Source organism: Lytechinus variegatus, chromosome 1 (assembly GCF_018143015.1).
Source record: "Lytechinus variegatus isolate NC3 chromosome 1, Lvar_3.0, whole genome shotgun sequence".
NCBI classification, from domain to species: Eukaryota; Metazoa; Echinodermata; class Echinoidea; order Temnopleuroida; family Toxopneustidae; genus Lytechinus; species Lytechinus variegatus.
The window spans coordinates 93,754,297-93,781,034 of NC_054740.1; the positions used below are offsets into that span (position 1 = coordinate 93,754,297).

A 26,738-nucleotide genomic window follows, 5' to 3' on the forward strand; every position below is an offset into this window, starting at 1 on the left:
AAAAAATAGTGATGTCTGCCATGTCTGCAGAGATACCAAAGATGGCATCATAAAATAATTATATAGCACATAAAATTAAGATTTTAAATTCATAAAGATAATAAAGTCTGGCTTCGCGGGTAATGAATACATTCCAGAAAAATCATGGACAAATAGACGTTGGCTCTTAATTACCCAGTGACAAAGCAGTCTGTATTATTTTTAAACGCTAAGAAAATGGGTGAAAGTTTTGTAGGAGAGAGATAATTTTGTTTATAACGAAGGAGTGCATTGAGATTGTCATTAGATATTTTACCTTGTATCAATGAAAAATCCCTCAAATAATATACCGCCATCTATCTAGAAATATTCTATTCCGAGGCGCTGGGCGCTGTGGCGTGCGCCTGTATTCCAAACTGTGGGGAAGTTACAAATTGATGCAGAGGTTCGAAGTTCGAGCCCTGGTCACGTCTTTCGGATGGTGACGTTAAAGGTCGGTCCCAGACGTAAATAATTGTATCTGATCGATAGACGTCTGACTAAACTCAAATATACACACACACGCGCGCGTTGTTATTATTATTATTACCCCGGCTTTAGCTCGAGCTGCCAGCGCTCATGCATTCAAAGGATTAATCCTGCCGGATACCCATTCACCTCACCTGGGTTGAGTGCAGCGCAATATGGATAAAATTCTTGCTGAAGTTCATATATCACGAGCTTCATTTAATTCAATAATAATGGCTACTTAAAGGAAAAAATCCACCCACAACAAATGTTGATTTTGATAAATGGAGAAATATCAAACATTCTGAAGTCTAAAAATATAATCAAAATCGGATGTAAAATAAGACAATTTCGTTATAGTTTGGCAGAACAGTTATTCTAGCACATCCTACATGGTTGATATGCAATTAAGCGTTTTATTATTTTTCTCACAAAAAAATTCAAAGTTTACTGTTTCTTAATTCCTCCCAGTACATTGAGTGTTGTAATATTGTAACTGTTTGAAGAATCTTATATTCTTAAATCTGCAAAATGTGAGAAAGTGTACATATTTCAAACAATATAATACGAAAGTATCATTTTCTCACTTGCACGATCACTGTGTTGTGTAATGTAATGCGGAATAAAAAAAAATCAGAGTTTCATAACTTTCTTATTTTACATCCTATTTCGATGAAAATTTCAGCGTTTTTTTTCTCTTTTCATTCGAATCAACTTTTTGTGACATCGACTTGATCTTTCAATCAGAGAAGTAGTAGCTAGGTTAGAATAGTTCAAATTCGGTACAGACATAAGTGCATAATGCAGATTCTTAAGGAGACTATACGAGCTGCATGCTTCTACCAAATTTGACACAGAATTTGGAGTCTAGTCTCCACTCTAAAATGACATTGTCAGGTAAAGTGTCAAATTTGAGTATGATCTTGCAGACTACCTTAACCCACATCAAACCACATTACCATGATGTCGGGGTGGGTGTGTGTGTGTGTATTTTAGTTTTGTCAGACGTGTATCAATCAGATATGATTATTTACGTCTGGGACCGACCTTTAACGTCACCATCCGAGAGACGTGACCAGGGCTCGAACCTCGAACCTCTGCATCAATTTGTAACTTCCCCACAGCTTGGATTACAGGCGCACGCCACAACGCTCAGTTTTAAAACCAAGGTAATAAATATACCCCCATCAAGCGAGCTTAATACGGATTTTCGTCAGTTATGTCGGGTTTCAACCGGTTGGAAGTGGAAAATAAATTCCCTTAAAACACACAACACACACACACACACACACACACACACACACACATATATATACATATATATATATATATATATATATATATATATATATATATATATATATATATATATATATATATATATATATATATATATATATATATATAGATATATATATATATATATATACATATATATATATTGTTGTATATATATATATACACAACAAAAAAAGTAAGTCCCCCTAAATCAAACTGCTGTAACTTTTGAACCGAATTATTTTGAGATATGATATTTCATGGGTGGATTTATACACTCATTTAGCAACTCCTGGGGGAAAATGAGATTGATCGGTTGAGTCATGCATGATTGATTAAAGATTGAATTAAAAATGACCATTTTTTAAAGTCACAAGAGTCGTTTTTCAGATTGTGCAAATACAAAGTTGGGCAAAAATTGTTTTTAGGTGAACTTTATAGTGTTATGCTGTTTTACTATCCACCATTTAACCATTTCAGACAAAATTTTGATATCGTATGTTCATGGTTGAGTGAGCACGATGTATTGCAAAGGGCCGCGGACGCGGGGAGGGGGGGCTGGGGGGCTTCAGCCCCCCCCCCACTTTTTTCCATAAGCAAGTACAAAATGTAATACGATTGTGATTTTTGGCATGGTCAGCCCCCCCCCCCACTTTGAAAACTGCTCTGCGGCCCCTGTTTTATGACGTGTCATCAAGGGTTTGGGGGTATTATCTTTTACAACTTGTTAGATCATGTTAAAATTTGAAAATGTTGATGGCTCCCCGATTATAGGCCCCTCCCCCATTTAAATTCTGGATCCACCACTGATCTGTCCATACATTCAACTGATCCTGAGAAATTGTTCGGAAAAGAATACATTTATGCAGTATAAAGAGCATTCATTCCTAAATTTTCGAATGTGCTCGCTCAACCATGAAATGGCTAAAGTTCGGAAAGTGTTTGGTGATAGAAATGATGGATGATAAAAACAACAGCAATTAAAGACACCTTTCAAACCAAATTTGCCCCCAATATTCACTTTATTACCCTTTAAAATGAGTCTGTGACATTGAAAATACCAATTTTCCCCCTTTGATGCGTGCTCACTCATCCATAACCAAAGAAATCGATTTCATTTTTTAACAGAATTCTGCCCATAGGTTGATAAACATTACTGCCAAACGACATTGCGAAAGACAGTCTTGAAAAAAAGTTCCACCATATTGAATAAGGGGTTTATGTATGCTTAAACATATGCACCCATAATGTACACAAGTCTTTGAGAGAGGAAGTCAAAATTTTAACAAATATGAAATGAGGGTTTGTTTCATGGACGGTTTTTGTTACTTCTGCCAACAGTTATTTCATGAAACTTCGCACATGGCTTCAGAGTAACACTATCCAAAATGTGCGCACACCAAAATAACCATTCGATTCGGTACAGAGTGGGGCCAAGGCCTTGAACTTTCTTCTCATTTGCATAATTTTCGAATATTGTGTGCTCACTGATGCATTAAACATCGGGATTTTCATAAAAATCAAATCAAATGAACTGTGCAAGAAGTTGTGTGACAGATATCCATAGTTACAAATTGCAGTTTTTCCACTAACGTAAAAAAGAGCTAATCACATTCCACAAGTTCATTCAAGCGTAAATGTTTAATTTAACACCTTTGAATCATTGAAGCATGTTAATTGGTCATGAATATAACAAAAAAGTTGAGAAAAGATCATTTTCAGTTAGAAAAATGAAGCAATACTTGCCTACGATATTTGAAAATCGCATTTTTTGTTTCCAATAAATGTTCATTGAACCGTGAAACGGTGAATATTGTTGGAGATAGTCTTCCCCAAAATAACTGTCATCATATTCTAGCATTTTTTATTGAAAGAAATGTGTAAAAATCCAATTATAGCAAATTTGGACTTGAGTTTATTCAACCGTGAAATTTAGCTCAAAAAGTTGTATCGTCTTTTAGAAAGTACCCTTTCCAAGCCTTCTGACTAGTTTTCATGATGAGAATGTGGAATTAGTTCCAATACAATGGAATCAAAGTCGTGATATTTTGCTTGTGACTTTTGAAAAGTGACATTTTTGCCTTCTGACGGTGCTCACTGAAGCATGACGTAAGATACATCCACAACATTTACTCATAGGGTAGCTTATAAAATTACCTACACGCTCATGTAAAAATTTATCAAAAACTCGCATTGGTTCGGAAATTATTGATGTTTGTTTAGGGGGGACTTACTTTTTTTGTTGTGTATATATACCATTATACCATTGTTCTCTTCATCCATTTCTTTACAATATTTGAATAAAAAAAGAGTTGCCAAAAGCTGTTGTACATGTATAACTTTGCACATTCATATTTATATATATATATATATATATATATCTGGAGTATAACGACTTACTCCAAAATTATATATGGGTGTATTTACAGGCTCAGTCATCAATCATCACTTTAAGTTTTACTCATTTATTTGCTTCAGATTGAAACTTTACATAAGTAAATATTACCGATGACAGTAAACATAAAAAAGACTTTACAAAATGCCACGTATGTTATGTACAACAATATAAAATACACATGATAAATTAACAAAAATAAATAACAAATATACCATGGGACAACCGTAAACTCAAAATGAAATGAGAAAAACACCGTAATGAGAGAATGTTCACGAATTTTCGCCGATAGAGCGTTGTCAGGTGTCGTAGAGATGTTTATCATAATACCGAAGAGCATTTGAGTGAAACGTACCGTCCATCCAAATCATAAAGCAATTCTTTCTAACCTTCATGAACACTTTCAACTATTGTTAATGTAGTCATAACAGTATATAAATCGTAAAAACCTTGTAATATATATATATATATATATATATATTTCTGAGCTACTATAATAAAATGGTCAAAGGGAATTAAAGATCGGTATAATGGTAGATTTCTCATCCAATGGTAACTGGAATCCTTGATATTGATTGAGCATTGCCACATGGTAGTTACTATTAATTAACAAAACCAATCATAGTGATATTCAAAATAACAATGTCCAGTGACAAAGAAATCACTTCTTCATATTTTCCTGGTTGGGGAATGACTGACACAAATATTGTTCTCTAAGAGGGATTTCTTTTCTTAAAGGTTAGGAAGTATGAGTCTAATTTTTTTTCTATGGGGCCAGACATAGCCTAAAGAACAAAATTTATTGAGAGCTGCGAGCAAGCAAAAATTGGACCCTTTTAATACAAAATCTAATTTCATGCTGATAGATTTCTACATGATATTTTGAAATATAATCATATTTCACCCTTTTCCCCATTCTTTCATTTCTCCTTTCATGATCGTGAACCGTTTTACTTTTTTCTTTCTTTTTTTTTTTTTTTGGGGGGGGATCCATGATCTCCATGTCCAAATTCTGTACACCAGAGCGGATCGGTAGTCTTGAAGACCTAACTTTAAGTACATGTTAGTTTTCCAACAAGACTATAGTTATTTTGTAAGGTAAACAATGTCAGCGCGAAGCGCGAGCTGATTTTTTGGGGAAAAATTGACCTGAAAATGAGCAATTATGAGTGTTTTGTTTTTACTAAATCTGTTGATATATCATATATCATATTCTGTTCAGCATTGATTACCCCCTTTAAGTCAAATTGTAACCATATAGGCCCTATTAATTGAACCTTTAAAGCCTTTGACATAAATGAACTTTCATACCATATAGGGACTAATGCGATGTCAGTAAAGGGATTTGGCTCGAAAGATCCACCTATCACAGAAGCACACTCAATATGACTGATCATTCTCCCCAAGCATCTCATCGAATCGACAAACTAAGTTGGAAGTAACCCTTTGGCCTGTAACTCTGGTAAAAGCTTCGCGACAGCATGCTCGATTGCTCCATGTCGACTAGAGTAGTGTCTATCTTTCACGCTGATTCCACTGGCTACATCCCATGCTGTTCCGTCATAGACCCATTTAAACTTGTGTACTCTCCCTTCTGCTTTATAGACAATGGTTCGTCCATGCAGATTAAACTGAAAAACAAAAATAAATCACATAATGTAATCATGGTCATACTATGATTCAGGCTTGAATTAATATTCGTCAACAGGTTCTGAAAAGTGTGTGTGCGTGGTATATAGCGAAGAATAAATCTTTTGAAATGCACCCTTAATGGCGAAATCTACATAGTCAAATCTGCCACCATGAATTATGTAACACATGAAAAAAAAAGAGCTCCACTAATAGTGGCGTCAATAAACAGGGAAATTCACAAAAAAAAAACGTGTGATACACGTTTGCAAAGTGTCCTTTCACTCTGAAAAAAATAACATAACAATACACAACCTGAAAGTGGTTCAGGAAAACAAGTGATTCAATAAATTTCCATATGAATAAACCCCTGTTTGTGAGGGTAAAAAGACTAAAAAAATGAAGGATATTTACTTTTTTACCCCAGACAGCCAACACTATAATACGTGCTTAGAGTTCGACTTGCGCGAGGTGTGGGCGGTGGGGCCATATAAACCCAACGATGTAGGTAAATAATAAGGGTAAAACCGACGTCCGTGTCAGGGCGTTCATGTCAGGGAAAACTTGCCAAGGGCATCGTTTTGTTTCCAAAACTTGTTAAGGGTAGGGTTTTACACGCGAATACTTGTTATGGGGTGCATTTTCAGAATATGGAAAATACTTGCTCGTAGGGTGCTTTTCGAGACCCATGCATGGTCGCGCATGGTATCCATGGGCGGAAATCCTATATAGGGGGGGGGGGACAGGGGGGACGTGACCCCCTACTCATAATAGTAGGGGGGACACAATATAAAATGTCTCCCCTACTATTTTGAGTCTTTGGTGATGCTAAGAAATATATCACTCAAATGGGAATAAAACGTGCGTTTTCGGACGAGATTACCTTTGTCCCCCTTGCTACCTTTTGGGAGAGATTTCCGCCCCTGATGGTATCCACTCGTCAATGGAATTAAGTGCCCCCCCCCGCCGGGGCGAAATCCAGTAATCATAATTACACTGAACTTATTTCATATCTTGCTCATTCCAATATCGTATTGGGTAACAAGCCATTGGTGGGTCATTTTAGGTAGTTCTCGCATTTACTACGGGGAAACTATTCCTTTAAAAAAATCGAAATCACAATGGGAATATAGAGATGCAAATAATTTTGTCGTTGTCCACATGGGGTAGCGGAAGCGGGGGGGGGGGGCCTTTCCCCGTAGTAAATGCGAAAATTCCGAATTAGTAATGACAAAGTTCATTTATTCTTACCTGTCCACTTTCATTGACCAAAGTCTTAATAATCCCAGGAATATCCAAGCCAGCCATTATTGGTGTGTTGCTGCGGAGTGAAATAATTCAAAGCAAAAATTACACTATTTTTTTAATTCGAAGATTAGATTGTTTTAATATATAAATAGGCAATTTTAAATACACCATGCATGTCAGCAACTGCATGGGAAAGCTAAGAATCAATTCATTTGTGTTAAGAGCGAGGCTGAATCGAGAGACGTGGATATGAGGATCAGCTCGTGGAGCTATTCGGAACCCCATTAGGCATCTATCAGATTCGATAACCTGGTGACACTAATTTTGAAATGTGTTACAAATGCATCCATATTCTGGTACTTCCTGGTAACTTCGCACCCGCTGAAATGAGTAAAAGTTGTTGCTATTTCATGGACTTTCAGATATTTCAATATGAAAATAACACTAAAAATAAACTTAGTCAAAGAGCTTAATTACGTTTTTCAACCAAGATAATTCCTTCCAGAATACAAAACACATTATCAACTTCAATAAAGAGACAAGCTAAAGCATGACCTAAGTATATCATGCAGACAATTCAAATCATAAAACATTCAATGCATACTACATGATATCCTCATATCTGAACTCCAGGAAAATGAGATTACTAGCGATTACCACTTACAGTTTACAAATTGTTTTTTAAAGGTACAAGAGTTTACATTTTATACCACAACAGTTTGCAAAAAATAATTTATCTGCTCTAAACTCACTCATGGGTTAGTTGTAATTCTTCCTCAAGTTGTCGTCATATTCAAATAATTATGTAAACTGTACATCTTATATTGCTTCGTCTTCATAATAAGACTAGTCACGATTCAAAAGTGCAAATATAGCTACAGCTACACAACAAAGTGCATATGGTCTGACAATGGAAAGTCACAAAAACTGTACGATAGATCATAAAAAAGATTCTTACCAACAAGTAGACCCAAGTGTTTGATGAAAATAAATGCAATCTTCTATCACAAAAATTCCTTCAATCTCTGATGAGATCAGCTGAATTCCAGAGTATTTATATGCCTTTTGACAAGAAGGGAGTGTTGTAAAGAGAAAACCACTACACGTAAATTTCGAAATAGAATGTTTGGGATTTCAGCCAAATGACGTTTTGGGAATCCCCTGTCCGTGGAAAGGTCAGGTGACGTCATTAGATTTACCATGAAACCATCGTAGTCTACATCCATGCCCATGGGTTCATGTTATTCAAAATCGTTCTAAATACAATCAATGATCAAAATTTAGACGAACAATAAACTGCAATGAAACAATGTGTAGGCCTAGAATGGGAAAGAATGCATGCATTAAAAGGCCGATCGCGTGAAGGGCCAACTCCTGGCTCTTGCCGTGTATTATAGCCTTGGCCATGGTAATAAATTATATAAACGCACACATTCCGTTTGTAAATGTGTTCATTGTCAACCAGTCCAAAGGTTTATAGATGGAGCAAATAGTGAGCAGTTTTTCTCTTGGCATTATTCAAGACCAATCTGTTCCATGTGAAATTCCTATTCTGCCCCAATTCGGCTAAATAACAATATACGAGAAAAATGTTAGGCCTATATTAGGACTACTTTGATCAGGGTGAACACTGGAGGTAAATCGCCTGCCAGCCAGGCTGACGGCTCTTATTATCAGAAGCCTGGATGAATCGTATAGGTTTCTTGGTAGTTTAATGTTTTGTGTTGTATCATTACGCCAAGGGTTAGGGGTCTGTTGTTGTTTTGTTCTACATGTATATATGGGACATTGAATTTTCTATTTGGCTGGTATATTTAGAGATAAACTTAACCCTTTAATATCAAGAAATATATCAGTCTGGGAAATAGAATATCACTCTCCTTTGTCTGCTCTGTTGGCCTGGGAAACCCCGCTTGGAATACGTCAGGGGGAATTCCCTCATAATAGCACGCCCAGAGCACAGAGCTTATTCATGTCATCACACTCGTGCACCGTAGATTGACCTCATAAGAGCATAATTTTACCAAAATAGCCTACGAAAGAATATCAGTTCAATATCGAGATTCTCTATAAAACCAAGGAGCTTCCAACACATTTAAAACAAGCATTATTTTGACATATAAGAATAACTGTAAAAAAATCAGAGCTTCGTGTCAGCATATCATATTAAAACTCTACTGCTCCCGTATTCCAAAGAGGTTTTGCTTAAAGAGGAACAAGATGACGTCGTTTTTGAAGGGACTTGGGAACATTATAGATGCATTCGACAAATCAGCAAATGAAGAGTTCGAGGTAAGGGAATAAAGGCTTGAAAATTATTATCCAACATGCTTCTATACCTGTGTATATGAGTATATCAGAAAATAATGTTTTAATTGGAATTATCGAGGTCAATCATGGAGATGGGAAGACTATTTTAGCTTGTTAGAAAGGAAATATGTGAAGAGAAATCTACGAGAGACAAAAAAGAAAAGAAAGAAAAGGAAGAAAGAAAGAGATGGAGAGAGAAAGAGAGAACAAGAAAGGTGACAAAAAAGTAAAATGTGAAGTATCTATAGAAAGAGAAAGATAAAGGAACAGGATGGTTTTCATGAAAGTTAACATGACTTAAAACGGATATACCTCGATATATATCGGAGCGACAATTGATATAAGCTCCTTAGCTATACTTTGAAGGCATGAAAGCCCACGCCATCAGAAGTTAAATTGGATAGAAAGAGAAAAATCTAACCAGCTTAACGCTGGAAAAAAATCATCAAAATCGGATGTAAAAAAGAAAGTTTAAACATTGAAACAAATTACATGCACATCCTGATCGGTATATAAACTGATAATGTCAACCACTCAATTTTATATTCCATCATAATAATGGAATAGGTAATATTGAATTTTTCCTCAGTATAATGTGAAACAATCCATCCCTTATAATGCTTAATAATACATTGCACTTTAGTTGTTAGTTCGTCGTATTGTGATTTTTATTAAGAGTTTCCTTTTAATTTTTGTCAAATCTACAAAATTGAAATATTGTACAATTTGAACTAAATATAATAAGATAAAATAAATATTGTGTGACATCTACACTCTCTCTATTTCACATCACTGTATTCATTATTGAGACAGTCGATGTCACACACTCACTATTTCATATTCTATTGTCTGAATCCTATACGATTTCAGCAAAATCAGACGTAAAAAGAAATTTATGACAGTTCGACCCATTTCCTATACTACAACCTGGTGATCCCGGTATAATGCCTATAGTAGTCAAATTCCACTTATTTTCACTTAATAGTTATACTAAACACTATTAGGGGGAGGGGGTGTTTGATTGCTTTGTGTGTCTTTTTTTTTACAAAACAATTATTGTGCTCAACGCACTGAACGCTGAGAGTTGCGCATAACAATAATTTTATAACAGTCTTGTGAAAAACAAGCGACATTTTCCAAACTACTTATTTAAATATGATTTTGATGAAATTATTCAGCGCTTTGCTTAATACAACATTTTGTTGATGTGGATTCCCTCTTTGAATGTTACAAATTGATTAAAATGATACTATCATCAAGAACACTGCTTGTGTTATTAGTCTATATACCCGCATTCTCATTCTGAAATCTTTCCACTGGTTACTCTGCAATCTGGGGCCTATTGCATAAAACTTTTTACCTGAGAAAACTGTGGTAAAACTGAAAACAAAGGTTAGTCTGATTTCTGCCATTGACTTTAACACAGGGCAAAAACTCCGGTAAAAACAACCTGAGTTTTCTCAGGTGAAAAAGTTTTATGCAACGGGCCTCTGGTATAGTAACCGAGTACCCGGACCGAGTAGTGCATGGGCTGATCATTGGCTGGATGTTTTCCGCGTAGCGCTTTGATTGGCTGGAGTGGCATGCATACACGGACAGGCCTATATCCATCCAAGATCTACACGGATGACAATTTTACCAAAGCCAGCTGCAGATTTTATGTCTGAGTTGAGTTTGCGAAAACTATTATCATTAAACGGTATTCTAATCGGTCAGATGATTTGATACTAAGTTTGAACCAAATCACGATGTCTATCTATCATTTTATTTCGTTATGATTTGGTCAAGAAAGAGAGTCTAACTTTTACCTATTCCATGGGTCCTGCAGGTAACGAGGGAAGGCCGATCTTTCAAGATACTGATTGAGGGTCGTTTCCACAAACCCTCCGAGCCCTGGGTTTATGATGTTACAGCAACCGACCTGCTAACCAACACATTTCAGAAGGTGAAACATTACGACAGGAAAGAAGATGGCGTCAATGAAGCCATCAACTCCGTCATGAACACCTTGAGAGAGAAGGGCGTTACAGGAACGCATGGACAGACAACACTCGTGTTACAGACTTCTCAGCCGGACCCTTTTGTGTACAACCTAACCCGAAGTGAACAGATTAACCGTAAGAATATTCACGCCTATAACATGTAACATGATGGACCCTCACCAGTCACCCCATCCCCTCTCTCTCTTTACCTTTCTCTGCCTCTTCCTTTCCCCAATTTTGCTGCAGTTAATTCAACTCTACACGACTACACTCACACACCTTCTTTATTATAATTATTATTGTTGTTGTTGTGATTGTTTTTATTATTATATTGTAATTCAAAATGATAATAATAAAAATAATAACAATAAACACATCATTATTATGCGCCATCTATCTAGTAAACTATTCCGAGGCTCAGAGGGATGGGGGAAGGGATTACAGATAAAAAGTTTGCTTGTATGAACAAATCAAATAAGCCTACAATATTCAACAAAAAGAAGACAACTAGATTTTAGAAACTTTTTTAAATGGTTCAAGTGATTTTGCTGATTATCCTCAATGGAAGGGCATTCCATATAAAGATAGAGATAAAAAGGCAAAAGCCATTTTCTCCCAAACTTAATGTATTATTTGTATTGTATTATTTAATATCATCATTATTTTGACCAAAATTAATCATAAAATAAAGACATAAATGACTTTTACATGGCAATAACAATGACCTCGTGACCTTATCCATCTATCTCAAATCCATCCAGATTTTCCACTTTTTACCAAAGTTATCGTAAATTATCTCTCTCCTACTCGTTCCATTTTCTTACATCAGAAGCCCTGATGAAAATGCTGGCTAAGAAGGGTTTCGTAGCTGATCCGAACCCAGAGACTCCTTCAGGATCTAGTTTGCCTCCTCCTCAAGCTTATCAGCAGATACCAACATCACCTCCTCAGTCTCTTCATCAAACAAGAGCGACAAATAACCAACAAGCAATGTATGGCAGTGCTAAATCGTCTCAGAAATTTCCTCTCCCGGAAAATCGAGGTAACGTGCATGCACAGAGGGAGGGGGGGGGGGCATAGGCGGCGGAAGCGGGCGGGGGGGGGGACAGAGCCCCAAAAAATTTGAGATGGGGGGACGATCCTCCCCTAAATTTTTAGCTGATAACCTTGCTTGTCAATTTTTTATTCTGCGTCCCCCTCTAAATTCTGGTGGACCCCCCTTAAAAGGTCTCTTGCCCCCCCCCCCTAAAATTTAGGTTGACGACCTTTTTTTTTGCTTGTCCGATTTTTTTACATATGTCCATCACAAGATTTCAGGTAGACCCCTCCTAATTGTTTGGGCCTCCGCCGCCAATGGGGGGGGGGCTATTCAATCAAGCTGATCGCGAGAGTGTTTTAGGTAAGCTTTTCGGGTGGATTTTAGTCAAACATAAATTGTGTTATAATAAAATAAGTTTTTAAAATGTCAGAAGGGTGGGGGTAGCTGTCGATTCTCCCCAGTGTAAGGCCATGGATTCAATACTAACACCCAAAATAATATCCTAAAATTAATATTCAAATCATCGTTCAATTAGGTCTTTAAAATGTTTGCCATAAGAGGGGGCGGACGGTAAGGTCGCCCCCCCCCCCGTCATGGATAAACTTTTTTTAAATTTTTTTTGCAGTATTTATGTTGAATATAATAGTGGACGATGTTCAATCGCGCCATTCGCCAGGGTGTCAAATTTGAATAAAAAGTTGGCAGGTTTGATGACGGTCGGTCAGATTACGGCAAACAGACTTTTCATTTTTTTCGTTTTCGTTTTTTTTTTTTGGGGGGGGGTTACTCATGTAGTCATTATGTTTTGCGTTAGAAGAAAATTATAGATATGAAGTTAAACAGTATATATGATGGGATTATTTGTCTCCTTTTCAGAATCAGTATTATTACAGTATGGTATCCAAAGTATAGATCCTGATGTGGATGGCCTGTATACCTCTGTTATCCCTCCAGCTCAACCTGATCAGACAATACTTGATCCGAGATCGGTAAGTTTACATGAATAGCTTTTAGAAGATTAGAATAATATTATCATCACTAATCAAGAAGACATGAGGCTTTTAGACAAGACCCTGACTTGAAATATGTAAAACATAAGAATGAATATCCAGCACACCGAGAAACCGAGATCGAGATTTCGGAATTTCAAGTAGTCTCCTGAATACGCCCATTCCTGAATACGCCCATTCCTGAATACTCTTTCACCATCTTCTATCCTACAGACTTACGTGACTTGGGAATCACCAATGAAGGGATTCGTTTATATCTTGAACAACAGTGAGTTTCCTGAGCTACCTGAAAGATCGAGGATAAGAAGAGGTTCAAATGTTGATCTTGAAAACGTCAAACATGTCTTTTCTCAGCTCGGTTATAAACCACTGGTTCATGAGAATCTAAAAAAGCAGGTAAGTAGAAAACACATACCCGTTAACTCCTATAAAGCATTGCATGGCCTCATAGAGAAACATTGTTTCTCATTAATGTTTTGCAGTATTTTATTTCCTCAATTATAATTTAATCAGGATGATCAAGAATTTTTTTATCCAAAGATTTATACATTTAGCTCATATATGTATGAGGAACTGTTCAGTTGTATCTATTTTAGTCATCTACACTTTGGAAGTTAAACTTTACACAATGGGCGACGGATAGAACCCCTCCCCCCTCAAAAAAAGCATGAGTCAATTAAATGTTCAGAATATTTGGAAGCATTTTATTTTTAACTGTTAAGTAATAAGCTTTAGCCCTATCGCATGCAGTCATAACTTATATTTGTTTTATAGGAAATTCTTGATAGTCTTGACGTAACTATTGACCGAATCAACAAAGATGACGCCATACACAGTTCTCTCTGTATGTTCTTCATGAGTCATGGTAATCAGGATGGTATCTCCGGTACGGATGCTACCAGGTACAACCCCAGCATCGTCACAAGATTCGAGATCAAGAAAAAACTTTCTGGTCGAAAATGCAAAGCCCTTGTAGGAAAGCCAAAACTGATCTTCTTCCAGGCGTGCAGAGGAAGTAGGTTTCAAGAATGTTATACGATTTTATTACTTCATTTTCTATATTTTCTGCATTACTTGATGAAATGGTGTCAACTGGCCTGAGTTATCTGATTCGAATGAAGAAGTTAAAAAATATATCGGCTACACTACAACAAAATGACGTGTAATAAGTTTTGGTCATCATTAATTAAGTAGATCAAATGATATTTTGATTCAAGGTTGAAACCATTATTCCTCTACTTTTTGTTTCGAATGATCTATATCCACTAGTATTCTAATATAGATATATAGGCGATTGATCAAGGTACCCGTTTATTGTTGGCAATCATGTAAACGAAAACAAGGCAAGTGACTTAATTAATCTTTTTGCGATAATTATAATCTGGCGCTTGACTTCAGGTTTGAATAAGATTGACCGTGCCCCTCGCCATCAAGCCTATACTGTTTCCAAAGGCCAATCAGCGATTTGATTAAGGAAATATTTGTCCTAGAATAAAGTCAGATTGTGATAAATTATGAATACTTCTTTGCATGTCTCTGAATCTAGCTACGTTTACTCGTAATGCTGATGAGCTTGACGCCATTCCAGCACCAAGGGCGTCTTTCGAAGTAGACTACGTACCATCTGAGAGCAATGAAGAACCTTTGGAGGTAGACTTCATTGAAATGGATTCAATTAACACTGATGACAGCAATGACTTAGATGTTGATGGTGGAGGAGAGTTACCTGATAACTCAGATATCTTTGTTGCAAATGCAACATCAAACGGTATGGCTTCAATGCTCATTTAATCAAATAAAGTTAGTTGATCACCAACCCCAAAGGCTTCGTTATTATCTTACATTGTTGCTGTATGGGTTCCCCTCACTAGCCTGTCAATTTTGAAATGTCCTTCATATCCTGTTTTTTTTTTTTTGTTTGTCAAATTTTTTGGCGGACGATTTTGGCCCCCCCCCCCCCCGTGGAAAATCCTAGGTACGCTACTGATACCCCTCGTCTCAAATCTGGCGTCTTCAGTGAGTACATAACACAATACAGTCGATCCAGATTTTACAGGATCGCCCCTATCTTAAGAGATCTGCAATGGCTTCCAGTTCTCCAACAAAATCAAGATTTGTTAAATTGTATTCAAGGTACTATTTGACCAAGCTCCACGCTATATTTCTGATCTTTTACAAAGCAAAGTTTACAGACTGACACACCCACAGTCTACGCCGTTCTTTAGATCGTGCGTTTACAGCGCAGTCCCGAATTTCAACGGAATACTCTTCTCTATTTAGTAGAAACTAATTTTAGACAAAAGACGTGTAAACATTTTCGAAGTAACCCGTAAGCGAGTGAGCGATTTCATGCACACTTTTGGTGAATTAAAAAAAATAATAACAATAAAGTTGGCATGAGTTAAAATGTTTCATGAATACTTTCAAATTCACATATGGTTTCAAATTCCCATCCCCGAAAAAGACCATGAAATTTCATCTTCAAACTCGGTACTTCTACTAAAGTTTAATTCCGATAACTCTTTTAGGTTTTTGTCTACTCCGTCCGTTTATATGCAATGTGGATTTCAACATAAACTAATGGGTTTGTTATCGATGACGATTATCGCCACTCGTTGAGTTGCAATTTCCCTTTATCATGTTTATTGTAAAATTTAAGGAAGTTGGTTAGACCGTGGTTAACCTCGATCTCTGACGATAATGTCTCTGGTTTTCCCAGTTGAAATTCCCCCTATACTTTTATCTCAATACTTGGAAACTATCAATTGTGTTACTTTTGTGGGTTTTTTCGGATCGTTAAAGAGGCTCCTGACAATTTTTTTTTTCGTTTTTCTAGGTTATAATTCGATAAGAATGAGGAGAGATGGGTCATGGTTTATTCAAGCAATTTCAGAGATCTTTCTTGCGCATGCGCACCAAGACGAACTTAATGAGTTGATGAGAAAGGTAAGACATAATTGGAATGATTTCCGCTTGTCTCTATTGCATTAAAACAATATTGTAACCCCCCCCCCTCTTCCTCTATATATCCAAACCATGCCGTGATGATACCTGTAAAAGATCAGCATAGTCATCATATTAAACAAAATGACTGAAGGTAGGTCCTATCACATTTTTTGATCTGCTTAATGATACGAATTTGAAAGGACCAATATCATTTGCAAAATAAGAATGAATATGGTGCCGGCGCCAATTGATCTCGTTTCTTATGACTATACTACACTCAGATCCCGGGGGGGCCACTTCCATTCACGAGTGGATACCATGCGCGACCATGGGGTCTCGAAAAGCACGGCTTAACACGTAATTTCCATATTCTGAAAATGCACCCCTTAACAAGTATTGGCGTGTGAAACCCTACCCTTAACAAGTATTGGAAACAAAACAATACTCTTGGCAAATATTCCCTGAAATGAACCCCTAAACAAGTACAGGAATGTTTTATTGTTACTGGTCCTTTGGTTGCCGGCTTTACCTTATTTGGTTTAGTACGACCCCACCTTCTACACCTCGCGCAAATAGGACTCTAAACACGTAGTGTTGGGGCAAAAAGGACATCCTTTATAAAACATTTTAATTTTGTTTTATCATCCCCGCAAATTCGACCCTAAGCACGTAATTTTCCTAGCGAAATAGATACCCTTTTTTCATAATTTTTGTGTTTTTGACACCCTTTTCACGTTACGTACGTAACGTGCCCTATCGTGAAAAGGACATCCTTTTTACGTGTTTTTTTGGTCGCGCACGGTATCCACTCGTCAATGTAAGTGGCCCCCCTTCCAACTGAAAAAGTTTTAAATCGAATGAAGATTTATTTCTTTGCCATTTACCATTCACACACTGTTAGAAAATTTATCCTTAAAATAAAAGAAGTTCCTGCAGCAGAGTCTCGAGAACACCTGTAATCTATACCAGACTGCGTAATCTTACAGGAAATTGGTATTTGGTGTATGGAACCTTTAAACTTCCTTAAGAAAACACACTTTTCCCCTTTTTAAACAGACCTGTTCACTTAATTGCAGAAAATTTTCTGTTTATGAATTCACAGAATGATTCTTTTATTGTTTTCTGCAAAATCTCTTTCCTGTGAAATCAGGGTTTTTTAACAGTGTAGGTCTAATAAGCAATCTGAGAAGAATCATTGTTTTGTATTTGACTTGTATAGGTAACGTGCCTTGTGACGGAGAGTTATCGGATAAATCATTTTGAGGAAGCGACTAAACGAAGCTTTGAGGTTCGTCAAACTCCAGCTTACGAAAGTCAAGGAATGAGAAGAAAATTTTACTTTCTACCCAAGTATCCATGAAAATAATGCGATATTAAACGGTTCAGTTCCGTATATACGTAGCAATATTATCGAGTGGAAACATGCACATTCACTAATCAGATTACGTTTAAATAGCAGTGTGTTTTGTGGCAAATAAGTTGAGGAAAACCTTCTTGAATGAGTTTCTAAGTGATAATGTACATTATTATATTTAGGCTTTATCTTCTCCATTCTACGAGCGAGCTTTTTGTAATTATGTCAAAAGGAACTGTTGCTGGCCGGGCTAGTGCCATGAACGTCTCTTGAAGGTGTGTGCGCTCAATAAGTTATCACAATTGTATATAATATTTTAAAAGATACTGAGCAGTTTTTTTGTAGTCATGAAAGCTATGTGTTACCAAGGAGGTTTCATAGAAACTTCTTGGTGTTACTTAATCACTTCTTAAAAGCACTTTTTGTAATCATGATCTGGGGACCGTTTCATAAAGCCTGATCGTAAGTTAAGAGCGACTTTAAGAACTGGTGAACCTTTCTTCATGTTCTTAGGCGCTAAATAATCACCAATGAACATACTAGGGCGAACATCATACACAAGAAAGGATCACCAGTCGTTCTTAAAAAGTCGCTCTTAACTTACGTACAGCTTAACTAAACGACCCCCGGGGTGGATATCTTGCTCAATCGATGATGTAAGGGAGAAGCGCGAGCCAAAAAATACCTGATTTTCCTACCATAAATGTGTTACTTCGCAAAAGGTATTTCATTTTGAAAAAAGGGACAAATGTTAATATGTAGAAAGGGCATTTTTCATACTGATAAAAGGATTTTTCACATGGGATTGCCCCCTGTCTCCGGTTCCGTCACCTCTGTGGTATAGTAGTAGGTCAGTATCGTTATTGTTATTACACATCATTCGACAATATATCATTAATTTTTCGATTTTTTCCCCTTCAGACGCTCGTAATATCGGCCCTACTTTTATCTATTATGAAAACTTGTATTCACCTATGTACATATGGTATTATATCAAGATTTGCCAACAGCATGAGCTGTATTGTACAAATCTTTTACAGAAAAAATAATTACAGCAATACCTAGTGAGAAATAACATACAAATATCATCCCGAAGAGATATAAAACCAATAATATATTATTAGGGAAATGTGAATTGATCTTATTAGCCACAGACTACCCAGCTCCACCCCGGTTTCGTGACCCCTACTTGATCTGTCTTAGGGCATTCCTCCTTCGCAATAACTTGGATTTAAAAAAATGGATTGTGTAATTAGTGTGCATCATGATGCGTTTCCCTTGTATTACTTTGTTTATCTTTGTTACGATTGATGTAATGGATTCATCTCAGTATGTAAAATCTGTCATAATGGAACAATTCTAAGTTCTAATGTTATAAATTATAGCACAAAGGAAACAAGTCACTTTAAAAAATATGCTGTTTTGTACTATAGAAATGTTGATTCTTTATACAGAGCTGTAACTGTATCCCCCACAATATTGATTGTTATTTGTGTATGTGTGTTCTTATTAATATTGATGAGGTTTAACAATATTTGGAAGGTAGTAATGGTGGTATCCACCTCCTACATACCCCTTTTGAACTCATATATCAGAAGAAGAATATGACTTGTGGGGCATTGCAAGAAACTTAAGTTTGCTTTCAAATTTAGCACAAGTCCCTCAAGTCAACTTATACATTGCAAGAAAGTTCATCTACAGATTTTCATATTATCAAAGGATATATTCTTGAGTTGGGGATATATGCTTAATTCAGAATTGTACAAAAGTTATTTATAATGCCTGCATAATGTTGCTGTATATTAGTTGGATCTGGGATGTATTTTAGTTGATTTATTATCTGAATAATATGTAATGGTGTCCTGATCCTGATACCCCGCCCCCTCCTCCCCCTCTCTCTCTAAAAAAAAACAAGGCCTTGTCAATCCAGCATCATATGTACAACTTTGAGCAGATCATATTAAACAATTTCTTTTCTTACTTTTGCACTGAATTATATTATATACGAGCACATTTTCTTGCCATATTCTCTATCCAAAAACAATCAAAATGTCCTATCCAGTATCACTGAATAAATTTGCTCAAATACTCCTAATGAGGTGTGGTCGTTATTTTAGTTTTTAATCTATACAGTATATTGAACAGGGCTTATAACACTCTTTGCAGACTTCTCAGATTCTGTGCTCCTATTCTCTCTAATGCTTCATTTCTTGGCTTTCTCCAAACCAAACAGGTATTAATGTCAGATCAGGGAGTCATAAACCAGGTAATGCAACTTTCTAAAAAAGACTTCACTAAATTTCTTACAGGAGGTTCTTGTCATGACACTTTTACAAATACCAGGTACTTGGAAATGGCAAAATATTAGATAACATTGAATTGGACCTGTACATTCACAGATTGAAGGGGTATAATTCCCAGTGGTAGACACTTCTTTTCAGAGATTAGGAGTGGGATGGGGCTATTTTCACAAAAATATTGGATCATGCGATTCCCTGATCTGAGGCCATTTATCGTTATTTTGAGTAAGCATCCTCTTTCACATCATGAACGGCTTCCCATTTTCCTACTAAAGCCATAATAATTTCAAAAGAATAATCATTTCAAGAAAATGAATTTATTATATCCCTATATATACACAATCAATCATGAGCGGGACAAACATTAATAAATAACACCAGGAACATTTTGAAATGTAGACATATGATCACTCTGAATGGGTTCAATTTATGAGTCACACTAGCCTGTATTCTAGACAAAGGCTAACTGCAGCTGTTGTCTTTATCTTTACGGGTCTGATGCTGTTAGGCGAATGGTCAGCAGTATGTCTGATGAGGACAACTAAACAACATTGGCTGCCAAACAGCAAACGCGTTTACACCCCAGACTTGCATTATTTATTGTTTTCTTTTTAATCAACCAATATCTGGTGGCAATTAAAAAAAAAACCTGCACCAAATCCTGGTAAAAAAAATACAACTAATGCAAAACAAGATCAGAGTGAATAGGCAGCAGACAGATTTTTTTCTTAGGTTTAGCACCCGGGGGGGGGGCCACTTACATTGACGAGTGGATACCATGCGGGACCCAAAAAACACGTAAAAAGGATGTCCTTTTCACGATAGGGCATGTTACATACATAGGTGATAAGGGTGTCAAAAACACAAAAATAATGAAAAAAAGGTATCTATTTCGCAAGGAAAATTTCGTGTTTAGGGTCGAATATGCGGGAATGATAAAACAAAATTAAAATGTTTTATAAAGGATGTCCTTTTTGCCCCAACACTTCGTGTTTAGAGTCCGACTTGTGCGAGGTGTAGAAGGTGGGGTCGTACTAAACCAAATAAGGTAAAGCCGACGATCGAAGGTCCCCTAACAATAAAAAATTCCTGCACTTGTTGAGGGGTTCATTTCAGGGAATATTTGCCAAGAGTATCGCCAAGAGTATCGTTTTGTTTCCAATACTTGTTAAGGGTAGGGTTTCACACGCCAATAGGGTGCATTTTCAGAATATGGAAATTACGTGTTTAGGGTGCTTTTCGAGACCGCATGGTATCCACTCGTGAATGGAAGTAGCCCCCCGGGGTTTAGCATAACAGCATAAATATCAATCTGCAGCTTCTGTCTAGATTATAGGCTACAGCCATACTGACATTCGAGAGAGTTGAAAAAAAAAAAAATTAATCATTACGAAGCGGAAGTGGTCATATTACATGTAGATTTTTTTTTTTTTTTTGGGGGGGCTAAATGTACATACTCCAATCTTAATTTAATTTGTTACCAACATAATCCTTCAACACCATTTTGATAAAAAGGAAACAAATACATTTCCTGTAGAACAGCAACATTGTACATTTTATTCATATTAGGTCACATCAATATCAAATGTTATTTAGGAATTAAATGTAGCTTTTGCTACATTTACACTACAACATTTAAATGATACAAAAATAAAGGTCTGTCTTTTAGAGTCCAAATCACTGTGAACAACAGTGTCCACACTCTGAATCTTGTATGTGAGCTCCATGCCTGCCAGAACACTTCTAAACAAACTATAGCATCCCTACCATGGCCCAACGAAGCATGAGAATGCATTTCCTTAGAAAGTTTGATACCTGTGTGATTCTCTTCTGCAAGGTCTGTAGAGGGCTGTGGTATGCCCTTGAATTCCAATACCCCTAACAAGTCCCTGGGTTTAAAGTCAGGAGAACTTGGGGGCCATTCCATGTCTTTATGCAACACTACTACGACACTGTTCTCCAACAACTTACATTGTAGGAAAATGCAGTGTTTGCTACAAAAGGGTTTTCAACCAGTCAACTTCACTATTTTGTCAACAGTGAATAGGGTCCCAACAAATTTGGTATTGAAAGAAACAGGAATAAGTACTCTATCTACACACAAAAAATCACAAAATCCATCTCCACTTTTAAGGACAAGTCCACCCCAACAAAAAGTTGATTTGAATAACATAGAAAAATCAAACGAGCACAACACTGAAACTTTCATCAAAATCAGATGTGAAATAAAAAAGTTATGAAATTTTTATGTTTTGCTTAATTTTCAATGATAGTTATATGCACATCCCAGTCAGTATGCAAATGAGGTAACTGATGACTTCACTCATTCACAATTTATTTTGCATTTTATTATATGAAATATTATAATTTTCTCTTCATTGCCCTGTGAAAAAAAGTTTTATTTCGCCCTGAACACATGGAATTGCCATTGTTTAGAGGGGAATGAAACCTTTGGAACAAGTAGGCTTGTTTCGAAACAGCAAAATCAAAGAATAAGAACAAAGAAAGTTTGAGAAAAATCGGACAAATAATGAGAAAGTTATGAGCATTTGAATATTACAATCTCTAATGCTATGGAGATCCTCGCATTGGCAACGCGACAAGGATGTGTGATGTCACACATGAACAACTTTCCCTTTGATGGACTATGAAATACCCTGAAAATGTGTCTTTTTGCTTTTTCGTATGGTGATACTAACTCTTTATCCATGATGTATTCTTTAAAATCCTGTATTACATGCCCTCCTATAGAAAGAATACATGTTCTACTGATAGATGTAATAAAAGAGGCAATTTAAGTGAAATATATACTAAAGTAACGGGGAGAGTTGTTCAAGAGTGACATCACACATCTTTGTCGCATTGCCAATATGAGGATCTCCATAGCATTAGTGATTGCAATACTCAAAAGCTCATAACTTTCTCATTACTTGTCCGATTTTTCTCAAACTTTTGTTGATCTGTTTCTTTGATTTTTCTGTTTTCACACAAGCTATCTTGGTCCAAAGGTTTCATTCTCCTTTAACATTAGATGGTTCAGTCATGTTGGTCCTTATTGTCAAATCTGTAAAAATTGAAATATTGTATAATTCAAACAATAAAATACAAAAGAAATAGTGAGGGACATCATTGATTCTCTCATTTGCATGTGACTAAAGTGTGCATTTAACTATTTTGTGAAAAAAGCAAAACTTAAACAATGTCATAACTATCTAATTTCACATCCGATTTAGATGAATTTGTTAGCATTATCCTTTCATATTTTTTCTATTGATTCAAATCAACATTTTTCTGAGGTGGACTTGACCTTTAAACAATAGATATATTATTAGTGTTTTTTCTGACACTAATTATCCTCAAGCTCATTAAAAAAGGATTTGTTTTTGTATAATGTAAAAAAACAACAAGTGGAGCGCCTCTAGCAGTCTCGCCGGCAATAGGCGATTCAATGTAGCAGCAGTGCTTACTTTAAAAATGACTATAAAATAATTATGAAAAAAAACATTCATATAATAATATAATACTACATCCATTGACCCTATATGACATTTGACTTTGATCAAGTGACCTAATAGTCGATTTGACATTTTCCAAACCTAGAAATGTTCTTTCCGATGAAGTTTTTTTCTTGATTCGTGTTCCTATGGGGTCCTAGAACAAATTCAGCTTGGTTGCCAAAAGTTGCCGTTTGGGCAATTTTGCTAATTTGCATAAATCCAAAATGGCCGCCAGATGCCATCTTGAAAACCTAACTTTTGAACCCCTGTCTACAAAATGATGTGTAATGACTCGTTTTAGGGGTTTAGAGATGTGTAGAACCGATTTCTGTAATCATTTTTGCAATATAAGGTCATCTTCAGGTCAAATCCAAGATGGCCGCCAAATGCCATCTTGAAAAATTGACTTTTGTTCCCCTTGCCCCAAAATGACGAGTAATACCTCTATTTAGGGGTTTTGGGGTGTGTAGAATCCATTTCTGCTTTCTATTTTGCAATATAATGTCATCTTCAGGTCAAATCCAAGATGGCCGCCATCTTGAAATATCAATTGTTGAACCCTTTGCCCCAAAATCATGAATAATAACTCTATTCATGAGTCATTCGGTATGTTGATTCAATTCATGCAGTTATTTTGCACAAAGGATACTTTTCAGATCAAATCCAAGATGGCCGCCGACCGCCATCTTGAAAAATTACTGTCCGAGGCTTATACGTGTTAGAACTAATGTAAAGGGATTTCAGTAAGAATACTGAATCTTTTATCAATTCTCAAGGTCAAGGTGAAGTTACATCAAAGATGTCAGATTTCAACATTTATTGCTCAACTTAGAATGAATCCTCTTTAGGTTTGGGCTATGATCCATTTCGAGAGTATTTTTATTTTTTTAAGGTCCATCCATACCTTTGTACTGAAGAGGCTTTTAGGGTCTTATTTGAATTTGAAAGTGTTTTATCAATATTTTTTCTAAATCAATGTGTCCAATGACTGGTAGGCATCAGTTCGCCTCAAAAGACGATGGCGTAGCGCTAGACCTTACATTTTCGAGAGTGACTACAGAGCTCCACTCTAGAGCGGCAGTCTCTAGAGCAAATTTTTACAGATGAAGGAGGATGGCGCTGAGACACGTTTATATAGAGATGCTATCCTAGCCTTCCTACTAGGCCTTTGGTCTGCCAATTTAGCATTCCGATTATTTTCTGATGTCTTGACCCCTGTACTTAGTAGCTCTCCATAGAATGGCGACTATCATCTACACCTTCATAAGTGTTAGTGTCTATGCCGGCAAGTTTTATGGCACGTTTGCAGGGGTCTTTATAACGGAGGTGTGATCTACCGATGGGGTGAGACCAATCACACAGCTCACCTTACCTTGGCGAATCCAAGAAGGGATTCGCCAACGTTTCATGCGGCAAACATGCCCCAACCACCTGAGGTGCCTTTGGCTAAGGAGCGAGAATAAGCTTTTCAGCAGGTACGCTGAAGGGCCTCTGTATCTTTCACTTTGTCCTGCCATTTAACGTGCATGATACGTCCGAGGCAGCTGACATGGAAGGTGTTTAGCCACTTTTCTTGGTCGGCGTACGTTTTCCAGGACTTACTTCCGTGCAGGAGCTTGGCCATGACTGTGACAGATTTTACAATCCTGATGCTTATATGCTGGTCCTGTGAAAGTGGGCAAGAGACATATAGTCGGTCCAAGGTAGGTGAGGAGTCCACAACAACCAGACAAGTGTGTGCTGTTGATATACACATCTGGAGGACAGTCGGTGTCTTGAGTCTATCAGGATTTCTGACTGTCTCAAAGGCTGATGGATGATCCAAACCCCTTACATGCACAGGACAGGCAGCTGTTATGTATATTCCTCTTGGGAGGCAGGGGCGACATCGTTTCCGTAAAACATTTCACAAATGAGAACAATCCTGACCGTGGAACAGTCTTGGGGGAGCCTATCTTCTGCAGGAGGCTAAAGAATGCACTCCTGCTGACCAAGTCAATGGCTCTTGTCAGGAGGAAAAGTCCAATAATAATTATAAAGGAAGTTAATAAGTTAACTAATTTTTTTGAAAAAAAATTAAGGAGAAATCACTTTTCAATTCAAATAATACTTTAAAGTCATTTCACTGGAAAAGTATGGTTGCACAGAAATAAAAAAGGATCAAAACTCCCGAAATCATAGCCCAAACCTTGAATGGTTTCATTCTAAAGTAAGCGGTTGATGACGAAATCTATCAACCATCTGACCATCTTAGACATGACCTGACCTCGAACTAAAAATGGAGTGATTAAAAGAAATGAATCATCTCACTGAAATCCCCTTACATGAGCTCCAATACATAACAACCTTATTAGGGAGAGCACTTCTTCAAGGTTCAATAGTCTCGGAAGTAGTTTTTTTCTTCTTAATATGGCGTTTAGTTGTCATGTTGGATTATTTTGACCTGGAGATGATCCTATATTGCAAAATTATTAACAGAAATGGAATCAACATACCAAATAACTCACGAAAAGAGGGATTATTCATGATTCTGGGACAAAAACTTGAGAATTAATAAAAGAAATGAGTATTCTTACTGATATCCCTTTACATTAATTTAGTTCTAACACGTATAAGCCTCGGAAAGTAATTTTTCAAGATGGCGGTTGGCGGCCATCTTGGATTTGATCTGAAGATTATCCATTATGCAAAATTACAGCATGAATTGAATCAACATACCAAATGACTTACGAATAGAGTTATTATTCATGATTATGGGGCAAAGGGTTCAAAAGTTGATATTTCAAGATGGCGTCATATGGCGGCCATCTTGGATTTGACCTGAAGATAACATTATATCGCAAAATAGAAAGCAGAAAGAGATTCTGCACACCCCAAAACCCCTAAACAGAGGTATTACTCGTCATTCTGGGGCAAGGGGATCAAAAGTCAATTTTTCAAGATGGCATCTGGCGGCCATCTTGGATTTGACCTGAAGATGACCTTATATTGCAAAAATGATTACAGAAATCGGTTCTACACATCTCTAAACCCCTAAAACGAGTTATTACTCATCATTTTGTGGACAGGGGTTCAAAAGTTAGGTTTTCAAGATGTCATCTGGCGGCCATTTTGGATTTATGCAAATTAGCAAAATTGCCCAAACGGCAACTTTTGGCAACCAAGCTGAATTTGTTCTAGGACCCCATAGGAACACGAATCAGGAAAAAAACTTCATCGGAAAGAACATTTCTAGGTTGGTGTATTGAGCCTATGAGACTGTCA

The 26,738-nt window shown here is 36.7% G+C and overlaps 1 protein-coding gene and 1 long non-coding RNA gene across 3 annotated transcripts; one reads left to right on the plus strand and one right to left on the minus strand.

Annotated features, from left to right (window-relative positions):
- Positions 1-4,208: 4,208 nt before the first annotated feature.
- Positions 4,209-8,188, minus strand: LOC121428983. Its single transcript, XR_005971860.1, has 3 exons — positions 7,995-8,188; positions 7,040-7,109; positions 4,209-5,790 (listed from the first exon to the last, which is right to left on the minus strand). It is a non-coding gene; the product is annotated as an uncharacterized LOC121428983 (long non-coding RNA).
- Positions 8,189-8,979: 791 nt separating this feature from the next.
- Positions 8,980-18,162, plus strand: LOC121428967 (caspase-6-like). 2 transcript variants are annotated; one of them, XM_041625865.1, is made up of 9 exons: positions 8,980-9,328; positions 11,175-11,463; positions 12,158-12,370; positions 13,244-13,356; positions 13,591-13,773; positions 14,152-14,392; positions 14,924-15,145; positions 16,214-16,323; positions 17,543-18,162. In XM_041625865.1, the coding sequence occupies exons 1-9, from the start codon at positions 9,257-9,259 to the stop codon at positions 17,681-17,683; spliced, it is 1,584 nt and encodes a 527-aa protein (XP_041481799.1). In that variant the 5' UTR covers positions 8,980-9,256; the 3' UTR covers positions 17,684-18,162. The 2 variants fall into 2 exon arrangements, with proteins under 2 accessions (XP_041481799.1, XP_041481806.1); XM_041625872.1 differs by having other exon boundaries at positions 14,924-15,116; positions 16,212-16,323.
- Positions 18,163-26,738: the final 8,576 nt, after the last annotated feature.

Coding starts and splice junctions, on each gene's coding strand:
- LOC121428967 (XM_041625865.1), top strand. CDS start 9,257: ATGACGTCGTTTTTGAAGGGACTTGGGAACATTATAGATGCATTCGAC. Junction 13,774..14,151: donor ATGAGAATCTAAAAAAGCAG/GTAAGTAGAAAA, acceptor TTTGTTTTATAG/GAAATTCTTGATAGTCTTGA. Junction 14,393..14,923: donor CTTCCAGGCGTGCAGAGGAA/GTAGGTTTCAAG, acceptor CTCTGAATCTAG/CTACGTTTACTCGTAATGCT.